The sequence below is a fragment of the Hippocampus guttulatus genome, chromosome 12 (genome assembly GCF_054856545.1).
Source record: "Hippocampus guttulatus isolate MCC_2025c chromosome 12, RoL_Hgut_1.0, whole genome shotgun sequence".
NCBI classification, from domain to species: domain Eukaryota; kingdom Metazoa; phylum Chordata; class Actinopteri; order Syngnathiformes; family Syngnathidae; genus Hippocampus; species Hippocampus guttulatus.
Genome location: NC_141272.1, coordinates 12,382,351 through 12,398,070, shown reverse-complemented (window position 1 = coordinate 12,398,070; position 15,720 = coordinate 12,382,351). Strand labels below are relative to the sequence as shown.

The window sequence follows — 15,720 nt, the reverse complement described above, 5'->3', positions numbered from 1 at the left end:
ATATTACGTGACCAACTGCGAGCTGTGATCATATTTAATCCATCAGACATGTGCGTGACTGCCACCGGTCAGAGTCCAGCTTTTCCTTCTAACTTTGGTTCAAATTGAACACGTCAACAAAATCCACCAATAAATGAAAGAATGAGCCATAAACAGAAAGTAACCGAACGTGTCGCTACCAGGAAACGTGCATATGTGTTCCTTCCTTTTGTAACGCGCATGTGTGTTCCTTCCTTTTGGAACGTACAGGTATGTCGTCAAAAAATAAAAAAGGAAAAACCAAACGTCTTGAAAGATTTGAACAAGTAGCAGCAAGATATGAATTGGAAAATGTGACCATGCAAGCAGAATTTCCACAGCCTGCCCACGTAAACATGAGCAATTTAGCCGTTATATTTTAACAGTTACACCAGTTACTATCATTCACACCCCCGTTTTCCAAAAGCCGTTTGGTTCCAAACGAAAGCTGGATCGCACCACGCACCGTAGTTGGTGCCAATATTGAGTCGATCGGTTGCCATGACAATTAAAAATATCATGTATTTGAGGTTGTTGTTTGTTCAGGTGTGTTTGGTTTCCTTGTGAACCTTCATATTTATGTTTATCTTTAAATCTTTTCAAGATGTTATTTGGAATGTTTTCTCAAGGATCACTTCCGGTTCAGGGTCACGTGTGGCAAATGGCGAGGGAGTTCGGGAGAGAAATTGAGATAGAGCCAAAACGATACCGTCTGGTCAACTTTATTTTGGATTATCTACTTTCAGTTTAACAAGGTCCACATGGTATGTTATTTTTTTGCTTATTTATTTAATATCTTATCAAACAGATTATTGATAGTTGATGTTGAAATGTCTTTTAGTGTTCACGGTGTTCCACGAATAAAACGTTTTGAGATATTCAGTTCGAGGCATCCTTGACTAGGGTAGATACACGCACCAAAGCGATCTGTTTCATCCAGGTTCCATTTCCAGAAAAACATCATCTGGAATGTTTCTTTTTCTCCTCGCCCTTCTCGATGACTCTTAGGAATTTTGAGCGCGCCAGTCAGGGGACAATCGATTCCAGAGACCAAATGAGTGAAAGTGCTTTAGGACGATGTTTTGAGGGGCAAAAAAAAAAAAAACACACCCACGCTAATGAAAAGCACATCATTTCCAGGAAGTACTTTGCCTCGAGCTGGAATTTTAAAAATACTTTTGATGACTCAACAACAGTTGGTGACACTGGGGGGGAAAAAAAAATCATACGCTAGTAAAGTAGAAACGTTGCAGGTTCAGACACCTGCAACTTTACAGCTGGGAGGGCGAGGGGTTGCTGAGACCGGCAGGCTCAAAGGCACACTTTTTAGCCTGCGATTTCCGTCCGTCCCCTCCTGACCTGTCACGTTTTGAATGAGGTCTTGAACATTTCTCAAATTCGGTCAAGGCTTACTACAGATGAAGTAGGACCACTTGGCAGCTTTGGAGCATGTTTGTGATGCTGGCAGAATCGGACAGAGCTCCCCCCGCTGGGCCTGGCTCTAGAGTCGGCATCAGCGAGTGTGACGGAGTTGGACGGGGCATTTCTGCACCCAAAATACTTGACATTATTTTTATTTTTTTTGTCAACAATCAAGTCACTAATCCATCTTTGGGACAAATAAAAGTGCAAAAGAGTCCTTTATTCACATGCGCAGTGGGCACTCTCTCATTGATTAAAAAAAAAATTGCAAACTCTTTCCCTTGCACATACGCATTCAAATACGAGTCAAGGATGCACCAATTTTAAATGTAACAATTTGATTTGGTTCGATCCAGTGGAATCACAATTCAGCTCAATGTGATATGGCTGTGGCAACGTCAAATCGATTACTACCCATTTTTATCTGGTGTGCGTCATTCATAAAAGACGATTCGATACATATCTCAACACGTGGGGTGTGATACGATTCCAGGATGGAATGAGGTTAAAATGGAACCATTCAAATCGGTTGATCGGATCAATATCAATTTCACAATTATATATATATATTTTTTTTTTCTTTTTTCTTACATCCAACCTATCACGTACTATCGAGTTTAGTTGCGTTGATGCTGTTGTACTTTATCCAACTAGGTTTCTTATCCGCACCTCTCATGGTACCTCACGATCCGTTTTGTCCACAAGAGCTTAAAACAGGGCTGCCCTGGCCTCCGTAAAGTATAAACTTAGCCTCAGATAAAGTATGGCCTCATCCTGCTTGCTTCATTCTTTAATCCACAGCCCAATCAAACATTATCGAGAGTCTTGTCATTTTTATTGCACTGAAATTGCCATTTTACTTGTCCCATGTGTTTGTTTTAAGAATCAAATGTGGCCTCAGGCCCGGTAGTCCAGTGGTTAGCACGTCGGCTTCACAGTGCAGAGGTACCGGGTTCGATTCCAGCTCCGGCCTCCCTGTGTGGAGTTTGCATGTTCTCCCCGGGCCTGCGTGGGTTTTCTCCGGGTGCTCCGGTTTCCTCCCACATTCCAAAAACATGCATGGCAGGCTGATTGGATGCTCTAAATTGTCCCTAGGTGTGAGTGTGGGCGTGGATGGTTGTTTGTCTCTGTGTGCCCTGCGATTGGCTGGCAACTGATTCAGGGTGTCCCCCGCCTACTGCCCGGAGACGGCTGGGATAGGCTTCAGCACCCCCCGCGACCCTAGTGAGGATCAAGCGGTTCGGAAAATGGATGGATGGATGTGGCCTCAGGCAGAAATGCTTGCTGACTCCTGCTCTAAATTGCCCCGAGGTGTGAATGTGTATGTACCCTGCGATTTGGCTGGCAACCAGTTCACAGGGTACCCCCACCACTCGCCCAAAGTCGGCTCACCTCCGACCATAATTAGAACAATCGCTACTCAGAATAGAAAAACTGACTTCCTTCTCAAGCTGTGTAAATACTCGCATCCTCATGATGTAAGTTGACAAAGTAGTTCAAACCAAATAGTTCAAACTTGACGCCCTCAACGGCGCTTACCTCTTTTTCCGGGTGACGATGAGGACGTCGTTGAAGAGGAAGAAGTAGACCTGTTGCCTCGATGTCCGCTTGAGGAAGATGCTGTTGTCCTCCACAAAGGCCGTTAGCTCGCCTCTTTTCACCATCCACCGGGATGACGAAACCAGCGGGAACGGCTGCGGGGTGAGACAGGACCTCAAATTGGTAAGAGGAGTCTTAAAACGTCTTCAATATTTCATATGAGGTCGTGATACAACTGCATCCACGCTACCTTAATCTTAAAGTCTAGCTGGGAGTTAATGGTGTACATCATCTCGGTTCTCTCCATGGTGCGCGCACCCTCGTTGCATTTCCTCACCACCTGCACGTACAGACACAGATGTTAAATATATTTTTGCCTGAAAGGAGGAGGTTTCTATCATTGGCATTCGACTCAGCATGACTTAGATTTGTTCTTGGTTTTACTATTCGGTGCTTTCTACCGTCTTTGTTACCGATTTGTTTTACTGTTTATTGTATATGTTAAATTGCTCCATGTACAGCACTTTGTATGCAGCGATGGCTGTTCGAAAGTGCTCTATAAATACAATTGAATTGAATTGAATTGTTTGAACCGACAAGAGCACAAAAATAAATTGACTTTTTGTGAAGCGGTACCACATGTATATATATTTATATCTACAAAATAAATCCAATACTAAAATCTGTGTTTTATCACTCGGCAATCTGCAATTATTAGGCATTAATTCCTTAACAGAATTAATCCATTCATTTATTTATTTTTAACTCATTCACTCCCAAAGACGTTTTTATACGTCTTTTCAGACTTGGTCCAGAATTGGCTGGTACTGAATGAGTTAATGATTTAAAAATGGCATCACTGATGATTTTGAGCTTCTGTTTCAATGCACGTTTGGCTGAGGAAAAGACTGTTTCCTGTAGGAGTTGGATAGCTGGGGCTAATTTAATTTGTGGGCTATTATACGCTTCCCTAGAATTTATTGTCCTTTAAAAAAAAAAAAAAGTGGTTTATTAATTTGATTTTTTTAGGGCGGTAAATGTAATCAATGAATTGATTCATATTCGTATCCTGATAAAGCATTTCCATTTTTAAAATAAATAATTATTTAAATAATACTTTCAGTGGGATTGAGGAATGTTCTGAACTCCCTTTTCCACATGTGTTTATGCAGAGTAATAATAAATTAAACACATTGAATTACATTTTTTTATGTTAATTTTGAGTCAACTTGAATTATTTAGATTTATGCATTTATTTTTACTATATATCCATCCATCTATTTTCAACACCGCTTAAATTAAGTGTTTAAGTTTTTGACATATAAGAAGAAGGGTTATTCAGGCATTCTGTACATATAAGGAGAATGAGGATGTTGGCCCCTGTTCACTCACTGACCTTGCTGACGGCATGTAAAGCCTTCTTACATTCTTCATACTGCACCGAGTCTTTTGGAGTCTTCTGGCAAATTGTCTGCAGGAGGCAGGGAACGCACACGGCAAAAGAACAAGAACAGGATCAGTTCATTGTGCCTATAAAAGCACACAGCGCCTTATCAATGCCTGATAGTGTGTCGAAACTCAAGAGCAGCTGTGGGAAGAAAGTGAAGTGAAACCAAACTTTCTCAGGATCTCGAGGCCTCCATGTGGACAAAACCCCAGAGACTCTTGGGAGACACTCACAACATTTTGAAGCAAAGGGCGTGAAAATGGAGCACGAGAAAGGAAGGGGGGCGGTGGTCACTGAGGAATAAGCATAGTGAGCGATAAGGCGGATCGGACCATGACGTAAAGTCACCTGAACTGAAAGTTTGTGGTTTGTGAGTCAAAGCACACGCCCTGCATGTTGTTTGCTGTGCGAGAACAATTTAGCAGGCAGTTACATAAGAGCCAAAGTCTGAATTAATTCCAAAGCTCAGGCACACTCACGTCCATGAGCAAGGGCAGGCGCGTGACCCTCTGCATGGGCAAGATGAGGAAGGAGATCATGGGGAGGTTCCTGCAGTCAGGGTGGCCCTCGATCCTGCTCAGCACCTCCTTAAAAACCGGATTCTTGGATCTGCACCATGAGGAGGAGGAAGAAAAAGTAGCTTTCGTAAACCGCCAAAGTCAAAGTGTGAGAGTTGTACATTCTGGATGAAAGGCGCAGGAGATAACGCGCGTGTGCGTGCGGCCACTCACAACAGCCTCTGCAGGGTTCTCTGCTGGTAGACCTCGTTGGAGCAATACGTCACATAAGGATCAAAGTTGGATTCGGCGTGCTTGCAAACGACGTCGCTGATGCTGTCGATCGCGATGTGCTGGTGTTTCTCCTCCAACTGTTTAAAGAACCTCAAAAAAAGGACACGGTCACGTTGCCATTAGCCCCCTTTACACGGCCTGTAAAGGTTCCCCCAATCACTCCTGTGAAGCTAAACGGGCAGGATGAAGTCATCTCGCAACTATTCAGCCTTTGGGGTCGTATCCCAAGCAGGATGGTGCTTGCGTGTGATAGAATGTTGCCGACCACCCGGGCCATGCCGCCCACGCAATCAATCAACAACAATGGCGGGGAATGCAGAGCTGTTGCCCTTCAGCTTATCCAAACTCCGCTTGTTTGTCCGGTGGTCGCGGAGGTGCAGAAGATTTTTGGTATCGTGCTCGGGACCTTAACTCATTCACTACCAAAGACATTTTTAAACGTCTTTCCAGACTTGGTCTAGAATTGGCTGGTCCTGAATGAGTTTTGAGGACATAGAGGCGATAGAAATGCGGGGTACAGTATTGCAGCGTCCAAAATGAAGGGACAGCAACAGGTGGTTTAGCCACAGAATATTGGATCGCTAAACTCGGGATGCCGGCAGTACATCTGCCACTGCCAACTGACAACACAATATAACTGTGAGGTCGGTACTCTCCAGTGAAAGGAGGGACATGAGCCAGCGGCGTCAGGGGGAACATGCAGCGCACGCGGGAGTCCGCAAGGCAGGAAACATCCCCCCTTACACCTTTCTCTTGTAAGATCACAGAAGAGGAACTCCGCGCCTCTTAAAATAGAGACACCTTCCAACATCAACATATGACAACAGAGGCTTTTCCTCTTCCCGAGGAGCAGCAGATGGTCTGTTTAACAGCAGGCAACAACGAAAAAAAAAGGCCTTAGCTTGTCATGTCAAGGTGGCAAAGGGGAAGGCAACAAACGCTGAGCTTGACCTGCGCACTATTATCCTCCTTCGACCGTGCCAATGAGACAATGCTCTACAGGACCCCTCTTTCCTAACGAGGACATGTCCGCACAGGATCCAAGGCTGCGTGAGCTATCCGAAGCATCTATTTTAGCCTCTTCCAGGTCAAGGATGTGGGCAAAAACTCACTGACCCGACCTCTGGGGCTTGATGTTGTCATGCGGGAATGTGACAACATTACATTAACTCCATTTGGATTTGGGAGATGTCCAAGAAAAGTGTAAAAGCAATTACAATAAATCAATTTTCAACGCCTCTTATTCTGAACAGGGTCGAGGGGGATTTGCTGGAGCCTATCCAAGCCAACTTTGGGCGGAAGGCAGACTAACACCCTGAAATGGTCGCCAGTCAGTCACAAGGCACGTATAGAGACAAACGACCGTTCACACCCACATCCACACCGTCACTGAGTGGGAACCGATCGCACGCTGCCCACTCACAAGTCAGGCGAGTGTACCGCTACGGCATAAGCGAATTACGATACAGTCAAACTCAAAATAATGTGCTTACACTAACTGCAGCTTCCCTGATACGGCTGAATTTACACTGCCTTTGCGCTGAATATGATGAACAAACGACCTCTAATGCAGCATAAGGACATTTAACTGCTAAACCCGTTTCAACTTTGCTGCTAACCAAAACAGCAGCGCATACTGGCGCAGGTCAACAGTCTCTTAGATGGACAAATTCCCTGCGCTGTGTTAAAGACAATCTTATTTCATGTGATGATGTCATATTCTCCACCCATTGTCATTCAGGTAGAATCTGACATTAGTGCGCAACAATGTTGTGTTATCCTTTGCAACCGGTCTGCTTTTCTCTATAATAATCTTTTTTATGATTTTTTTTTAAAACTCCAGTTTAACTCGACATATTATTTGACTTCAGCCTCTTTACAATGACACTATTTGCCAAACTAGGCTGAACTGTGACACACTCTTTGATGAGAATGTAAGAAGGAATGCTAGTAAATGAGCTACCTCATCACCCGAGGCGTTGACTGAAATACAATCAGTCACACACTTGCATGTAATAACCCTTAAAGCCCCCTCCCACTAGCTGTCACATCACTGCACTGAAAACATCACCGGATGCCTGGAGGCGTGATGCACGTTTACGCAGCTTTCTTTCACATTGTAAACCCAAATTCCGACTTCCCCGGGGCCCTATTGTTTGATGGGTGCTACGGAGCCATTTGAGTATCTTAGCTGCTCAGTGTGTCGGTGTGGAGGGAATGGCAGAAGGAGGCGAGTGTGAAGTGAAATTTACAAGGGGTCACGGCAAGTCTCAACAGAGTGAAGGAATTTGCGCATAGATGAGCAAAGGGCGAATTGGCATAATGTACATCAAAACCAATCGGGTGAAAGATAAAGTGAAGATGCCTGTAAGTGCTCTCGCTGAGCAAAGACCAGACCACGGAATTCGTGAACAAGAACAAGAAACAGTTATTGATGCTTTTTGAACCCTGCATGGATGCACGCGCGCATCTGGACAAGGTCAACCATGAAAAAGATAAGATAAGATAAGATAAGAAAACCTTTATTAGTCTCGCAATGGAGAAATTCCCAATTCACAGCAGCAAAGTTATGAAAGGAAGAAGTAGAACAACAAAATATAGGAGCTGTGGCCACAAATGGTCTTTCAAGGGCCTCTATTTTCAAAACGACATAGGATTGTAATCCCCCAATGCGACCAACTGCTGAACCAAGTTAAGGGGCCATAAATCCGGTTAAAGGGTCGGAATCCACCAATCTGAACGACGCTTGGAGTAATTCCAAAATCACACTGGAGACAGGTTACAGTAAATTTGACGTGCCTCATAAATGGAATGAATGTTCTTTTGCATCGCAGTTTCACTTAAATATTATGATGTCATAGAAATGAATGCGAGTAGATTGGAAATTTGCTACATTGTACATTTGGTTGAGTTCAACTGAAATGCCGCAAGAATCTTGGTCCCTGCAGTATCTGCTTTGGCACAATTGTAGTTAAAATTAAGACTTTGAGGACGCTGCCGGAATGTTGAGGTCCAGATTAAGATGAGATCAACCAAAATTAAAAACCGCTAATTAGTTTGTGCGTCTGCTTCTCACAAAACACAATCTGTATCATTATATTTGTATATAAACAAAGGCAACAGTCGCAGTTCCCTCCCATTAATTGCTATTAATTCCCGTGAAAACCAAGTTCCTCCGCTTTGTAAACGTCCCGTGGAATTTACTGTAAATGTTCCACCCTTTTGCAATCCTTACACCTACACAAATTTTTTTTAATGAGTGCCATTAGGGACAAAAATGTCAGTAAATTCTCAGTATCATTGGAATGGGCGTGAGGAATCCCTGGTAAGAGTGTAACAATATTTAAACGGAATTCCAGGGTAAACACATTCTGGCGCCAGGAATCTGAATGGACGTGCCGCTCTCTGCTCGTTGTGGATCACATAATCTTGTATCAGTTCTAAGTGGGGAAGACTATTTTCACCAACTCGGCTGCTTATAGAAGTCTGTTGTTACCAGACATTTACCGGCTCTTGGCTAACGCACGACGGACAGATGCAGTCGGAGGGTTTCTTGAACCACTGCCAACCAAAATACATTTTTTAAAAAATCTAAACTTTTCACTTCTTTTCGTCTCAATCTGAGTCTGTTTTGTGTCTGGCAGCAGAGACCACTGTCAAGCTCCAAGCCAGGCTGCGAGTATAAAAAGAAGGCAAATGTCGCAGTGCTTTTAGACACACCGCAAATGGAAGCGAGCGCGCTGCCCAAAAGTGTTGAAGTGCTACTAAATACGGAATTATCCGGCTCATTGGCCCGAAAGCAAAATACCACAAAGCTTTTATGAGGCACACGGGGGTAGCCAAAAAAACGTGGATGTTTGAATTCCTTACTTTTTGCTGGCCTCACGGACATCGGTGATGTTGGAGAAGAGGTGGTGGTGTTCCGTCTTGGTCATGGCCTCGCTGAGCTCCGGCGAGTTCTTGAACATGCGGATGAGGATCTCCAGACTGTGGAGGTACGAGTGCTCGGAGGAGATCACCTCAAAGATTGCCTGAAGAGGAGTACGACTTGATTCGTCAACACTTGGTCAAGCAGGGTAATAACAAACCGATAATTGGGACAAATTTGAGCAGTCTTCCTCCACTGCGATTAAAGTCAACAATGGCCTGATTATGGGATGTCTCTGAAAATTTTGCTTGAGCGCTTACCCTGGGGCGAGGGGTGTACAGATCTGCAACTGAATGAACTATGGACTTTAGCGTGTGTCTGAGGGAGTTCTGAACCACAATTAATCTCCGTCGTCGGTCATCCCAATTGAATGTGTTGGGGTTGAGGTCAGGGTTATGTTCAGGTTCTTCCATCCAACCACGCCTTGGTTGACTTTGTGCTTTGTGCACTTGGAACAGGTAAACGGACCTTTACCCGCACTGAGAGAATGAACCAAAATAACGAATCGAACATCAGATTGGTTCAACACTTAAAAATCATTCACTCCCAAAGACGTATTGAGATGTCTTTTCAGACACTACACATTTAATCCCAGCTTCTCATTTTAGTCTATAAATGGCAATTTTCAGACCCTTTCAGACCCTTTTCAAGTACAGTCAATATAAAATGAGGAGCTGGGATGAAATGTGTGGCGTCTGAAAAGACATCTAAATACGTCTTTGGGAGTGAATGAGTTAACTGAGCCGTGTCCCAAGACTTGTGCGGCACTCAAAACAGTGTTTCTCAATTTGGAACTGATGAACGTGTCTCAAAGGCAAATGTGTGTACAAAAGATAGAGGAAGACCACAAATTAATCGGTCACCTTTGATTGGGCTTTTTCGTATCATTTCAGAGACTCAATTGAGTGATGTGTGAGTCGGCATGAATGAGACCTGAAAAAGGTTTCTAGTGATGCGTGGCATTCCTCTAGGGGCCAAAGTCAATGGAAAATATAATCGGTACCTCTTGTCTTTTGCGCTCCTCCTGACTCATCCGATCAAACAGACCACTTTTCTTGACCTTTGGAGAGAAAACATTTCAGTCAGTGAAATACCGTTGGAATCAAGAGTCACATTTTCAACTTGCTTGACAGGGGTTCTCCTCTGCATTCATTGCAAGTGTGTGGTGAAAATGCATCTGTTGTCATTGTGCGCTGGGCACATTGGCTGGAGCACTTAACATACCGCACTCTGTGTGTGTGTGGGGGGGGGGGGGGGGGGTTGGACAGCAAAGCTGTTGTCGAAAGCGGGACAAGAGATCCCCATTGCATGCCCATGGCGACGGATGACATGGTGACGACATGGAGACAACAAGTGGCCTGCCGCTCTGTTCGGTGAGTATCGTTCGGCTCTAAGCATGGGGGAGGAACGTACAGTGGTTCCTCTACTTACGAACGTCTCTTCATACGAAATGTTACAGTTATGATATGCCTCAACAGGAAAACATTGCCTCTTAAGAAAGAAATTTCAAGATACGATAAAAATACAGCATGAGCTGCTCCCCGCAGCTCCGAGTTTCCTGAATGCAACATACTTATAGCTACCATTGGCTATTGCCCGAGCATATCCAACCATCCATTGGCTAAGAGGGACCTCTACAGTATGTGTCTATGCGTGTGGATAGATAAATATATAGATCTGTGTCAATGCAGCATCCTTGTCACTTGCCCCTCGTGCCATGAGTTTCTTCCAGAACCAATTAATTTCATTAGTAAAGTTTCCACTGTACAGTAAAATGTTTTTGAATACGATCGAAACCAAAATGATCTTTTGTATTGTACTGGGTGTGACCTGTAAAGTGTGCTTAACTCATTCTGCCAGCATCTTTGTCGGGAAGAAATCAGGCCTGAAGTGAAACCCGCCTCAGACTTGAATTGCACATTATTACACCGGTAAGGCTCCTCGGGCACCTTCTACTTCAAATTGAACATGCGAGAACACTCTCTTTATGGCCAAGTTCCAAGGCTGCTCCTCATACTGGAAAGAGACCAGGAAGTGGTACTGCTTCATCTCTAGTATCTGGCCTAACGCCCAAGTGGGAACAAACAAACCAACATCAAACCAGCTTTACCATGCACACAATCTAATCTTCTCGTTGAATGCTGAACATATGCAGCACATTTTCAAGTAAACATTGGAACGCAGCGTTTTTACGATCTGGTGCCGACACAGCTTGCCCATTCCCGCCTGAATGTGATAGGATTGCGAGGTATTTAGTCAAGGTAATGAGGAGAATTTGTTCTTTTGTTTAACGGAAGTAAAAAATGTAATTTGACCTATAAATGGTCTAAAAACATTTTGGTAGACCCCTGGGGCCTTTAATCAGTCCAAAATGAAATTCCGATACATCTTCCATTTTGTGGCGTTTGTCACCATATTATTCGTCATTTTTGGAGTATGAAACACGAACCGATGAAATAGAGCCTTAAAATGAGGTTGACTGGATGGAATTGATTGTTGATGAATCAAATCTTGCCCGACTCACCCATAACCAATTTTTTTTTTTTCATTGAATATAACACTTAATTGTGAAGATCATCTGTAACATTGGCAAAAGTCGTGCAAGGAGGAGATAAAATGGAGACAACTGGTAATACTGGTTCCGTACTTCTCTTGAGTTTCGTATTGTCAGGACAGGACGGCGACAGCGGTGTACCTGCGCTTCTTCTGAAATGCTAAAATAACATTGGATCCCAAAGCCAAACAATGTTGCGGTCTGTCAGACACGCCTACAGTCGAGTTTAACAGACTGCTGATGATGTACGGGACGTCACTTTCACATCAGTACAGGATGTTATGGTTGCCCTTTAATCTCTGCTGGTCACTTTCTGTCGATCCTTTCGCATGTTTGACCCCGTCTCACCAAGTAAACAAGCCACCGAGGATGCCCGGGAATAAACAAACTCACTCATCACTTCCTCGACTACATTCCCTCCATTCCTATTTCGAACTGTATTATGCAACTTCGGCGGCCGCGCGTCGCTCTAAAGGCAACATTTTATACATAGCTTCAGTCTGACAAATTAAGAGGAACTTGCCCACGCGCTGGCATGAGACTACGCAGTGCTCTCAAAAGAGGTCTGGCTGACTGAAGGCCTCCCCCCTGTTCTTAAAAAATTGCGCCTGCACTCTTGGCTGAGCGCAGTCGCCGACACTCGCTGAACTGGATATGACGGCATTCTTGAGAATGCGCACATTCCAAGTACTCTATACTGTGTTCAACTAAGGAGACAGAAGAATGAAGTGGGGGGGGGGGGGGATTAAGTAGCCGCAAGACTCAGTCATTGTGAGTCAATGATGAAAATGTTGACTTAAGGGTTAGGCAAGCGCGAGGTATTAACATTTTTACAAATGAATACGTAGAAAACAATCACACATCCTACGGCATCCGATGCCGCAAACATAATGTCTATAACTTTGTAAACCTTGAAATTGAAAGGTGAGGGATGTCCTCGTGACTAAATCTCCTGAAAGTCGACAAAAACGCCAACGTGTCTGTAATATGGAGTGTCTGTGATGTCTGACCACAGTAAGTTGGCTCCAGGAAGTCCGGATCGGTCTGTATTGCAGCACGATGCCGTTATCGGGTGGAGCTTCTCTGGAATCAGCATCCTCATCCGAATCGTTATGTAATGCCTTTTCCTGATAGTTCTGGTACAGTTCCTCCTCTGAAAGACATTTTTCAAGAAGGAAAGGATTCGTGTCTAAGAAAAGAATCGAAAATGACAACACCGGCGATGGTTACGGGAGAAATGCTCTCACCTTCGCTGTCAAAGGTGCGTTGAGGGGTCAGAATGTTCTTCTTGTCAGGAGTCTGAAAATAGCATACGACATGTCACGTAAACTTTGGCACCTGGCCCTGAACTGTCTGTTGACCTCTTTCGCGAAAACAAAGCCACTGTGTGCTAGCGTGACTAGCATTACGTCAGGTCTGCCAACCATCAAATCATAGATGTCCTTGTAAGGCTTTGTTCTGATTTCTGGTGGAAGTACAAGAACACCCCCCCCCCCACCCCCCATAGTTAATGTCCACTTTGAGGAACGCACAAGAGCTTGTTCATGTGCTTGATTTGTGTTATTGACTGCTTATCTTGATTGATGATACGGTTATCTTTATAGGGCTTGCTCAGCTTACCTTGCTCTTTTTCATGCCAGTAGGAGTTGTCGGGCTGTCAGGCTTGGGTGCCCCTGGGCTGGTGGGCTTTACAATGCGAGGACTGCCCGGGTTGACTGGGGGAGTTTTATTATCGCTATCTAATCCCTTCACGGCGGCCTGGGAAAGTGCCTGGGCCTCCATATCGACTCCGGTGACAACAGCCTTCCGGTAGGATGTACTCCTCAGCCCCCTCCTGAGGTTCCCGGGGCTTTCATTTTCCCCATCAGTCCCTTCGCCCTGACCCGCTCCCGTGGAAAAGTAGGCCCCCGTTTCCACCATGCTGAGTGTTTTTAAAGCCCGCTTGGGAGCATCCAAACCCAGCAGCCCTGCCAACCCTTGGCCCTGCGGGCTGGATGCGGGTGTCTTGCTCTGTCGACTACCTGAGGCTAAGCCCTTCGGGATGAGCTGCTGGGTGCCCATCTTCAGGGCGGCGGGGCTGTTTGTGCTGAGTACGATTGAGGGAACGGGTGACACACACGGGGAAATCGAAGTGGGGGGCGACGAAGAAGAAGCCTGCCTGCCGTCTTGGGAGATTGCGGGTGAAGGCGGAGACTGTCTGTGGAGGGGTGGCCGACTGTCGGTCGGCGAGGAGGAGCGTGGTGTTGGGGGGTCCGACGAGGTGAGAGAGGAGAGGGAGGGGATGCTCGAAGTGGAACTGTGAGAGGGAGTCCGTCTAGCGGGAGGATGCGGGCTGGACGGTGATGAGGACCGTTCAAGGTGGTTATTGTTCGAGGCGTGTTGAACCGTTTCAGGTGAGGGTAAGTTATGATAGGACGGGGTCTTCTCTTTCGGCAAGTTCAGGCTAAACACACTGGAAATGAGTGCTTGAGGAGAGCGACCGCACTTGTCGGGCCAAATTGTTCGTCCATTGCTACGATTTACTGTGTTGTACACGCCGTTACTCACTTTGTGGTCCAACGAGGTCGTTCTGCCGCCATCTGACTTGAACTTAGACAAAGAGAAGCGTCCATTGGAGATGTGCCCGATACTAATACTCCGAACAACTCTGGACTTTTTGGAAGGTTTGTGTAAAACATGCTTCAGCACCGCCGTGTTCTTGCCCACACACTGAGATGTAACCACAAGTTTCTCAGCCGGCTGGCTCAATGTGAAAGCGCACTTATCCTCGGCTGGGAAGTCCGTCGCCATGACCCCGTTGGCGTGGTAACTACACGGCCGCGGTTTCCTCGAGTCCGGCGGGCTTCTGTGGTTGTCCGTACGGCGCTTCCACAGGGGCATAATGTTGTTGTTGGACAGGTCCACGTCATTGCCGAAATCCATGGTCCGCGGGTGTCCTCTTCTCTATCTGCGTCACAGCCGGAAGGTTGCGGTGCAAACACCACCACCGCTCTGCGGAGAGCCGAGCTCAACCCTTAGGGCAAACAAAGAAGAGAATAGCAGTGCAGGTCCAGATTCCTATCGTTTACTTATTAACAGATGGAACTTGTAACTAAAACCAATAGGATCTAGAAAGGGGCGGTGTTTTAGTCTTGGCAATAATATGCGGTTCGCCGACTTTTGTCATGCTTCGGTCGGGTGAAATGTTGTCAATCGCAACTGTAAATAATTGGCAGACATAAGTACATCATTGTCCTTTTTTTTTGGGGTGCAGGCTCCTGTCAGTGGGATGGGCTTTCGTGACTTTGAACATCAGAATTGTGTTTATTGATATGATGTGTACCAAACAACAATACAAGGCCATATGGTACAATGTGGGAAAGTTTGATATGCACATACAGTACGTAAACACTGTAGGTCAACAGTGTAAAACCTTCAAACAGGTACATGAAGTCTTTAATTCGCAGTCTGGGATCCATGAGTGTATAAGTGACCACTGTAACTCAAACGCAAACCCTATTTCTCAATTTGTACTGTAATAAACGAGAACAACGCTAGTCTTTAACACCTCAGAAGTAAACCCTGGAAAACTGAAAGTGCAACCCTATACAATGCAATCATTTATTTGAAAGTTTCATATTCACCTGAAGCAGAAACGTGCAGTCAATTGACGTGCCGCAGGTCGACCATGTTCTCTCAATAGTCCTCCTAAATTCCAAGGATTTAATCCAACATCGTATGGGAACACACGCGCAACAAGTGAGTGAAGGCGGATTTGGAGGCGAAACGGCGCGGAATGTGCACAGAGTAGTTAAGCACAGTGCGCGACAAAGTGCGCTTCTGAGGCGGGGCGGGTTGGACGGGACATGGGGGTAAGGTCTCTCTGGGCCAGGGGGGCGGGGATAGGAGCAGAAAGGAGACACCACTCGTCCGGTTCTGACGTACTGACCCCCAAGTGGCCAGTATCGACAATCTCACGAGTCTAAAACAGGACAATCTGGTGATTTCACATTTCGTGCTTTCACGCTTAAAGCGAAAATTA

The 15,720-nt window shown here is 45.4% G+C and overlaps 1 protein-coding gene and 1 long non-coding RNA gene across 2 annotated transcripts in view; one reads left to right on the top strand and one right to left on the bottom strand.

Moving 5' to 3' along the window:
* LOC147197442 (rho guanine nucleotide exchange factor 26-like) overlaps positions 1–15,720 on the bottom strand; it is a 27,965-nt gene extending 12,245 nt beyond the window's left edge. Inside the window, exons 1-11 of the mRNA XM_086125553.1 lie at positions 15,323–15,720; positions 13,320–14,712; positions 12,947–12,998; positions 12,710–12,852; positions 10,149–10,205; positions 9,088–9,248; positions 5,158–5,307; positions 4,906–5,035; positions 4,376–4,450; positions 3,230–3,319; positions 2,980–3,134 (exon numbers count right to left, since the gene is read on the bottom strand). Coding sequence (XP_085981679.1) covers positions 2,980–3,134; positions 3,230–3,319; positions 4,376–4,450; positions 4,906–5,035; positions 5,158–5,307; positions 9,088–9,248; positions 10,149–10,205; positions 12,710–12,852; positions 12,947–12,998; positions 13,320–14,621 — 2,315 coding nt within the window. The 5' untranslated portion in view covers positions 14,622–14,712; positions 15,323–15,720. The remainder of the gene's footprint in view (positions 1–2,979; positions 3,135–3,229; positions 3,320–4,375; positions 4,451–4,905; positions 5,036–5,157; positions 5,308–9,087; positions 9,249–10,148; positions 10,206–12,709; positions 12,853–12,946; positions 12,999–13,319; positions 14,713–15,322) is intronic.
* Positions 3,021–15,720, top strand: part of LOC147197439 (uncharacterized) — a 68,081-nt gene continuing 55,381 nt past the window's right edge. Inside the window, exon 1 of the long non-coding RNA XR_015102476.1 lies at positions 3,021–3,162. This is a non-coding gene — a long non-coding RNA (uncharacterized LOC147197439). The remainder of the gene's footprint in view (positions 3,163–15,720) is intronic.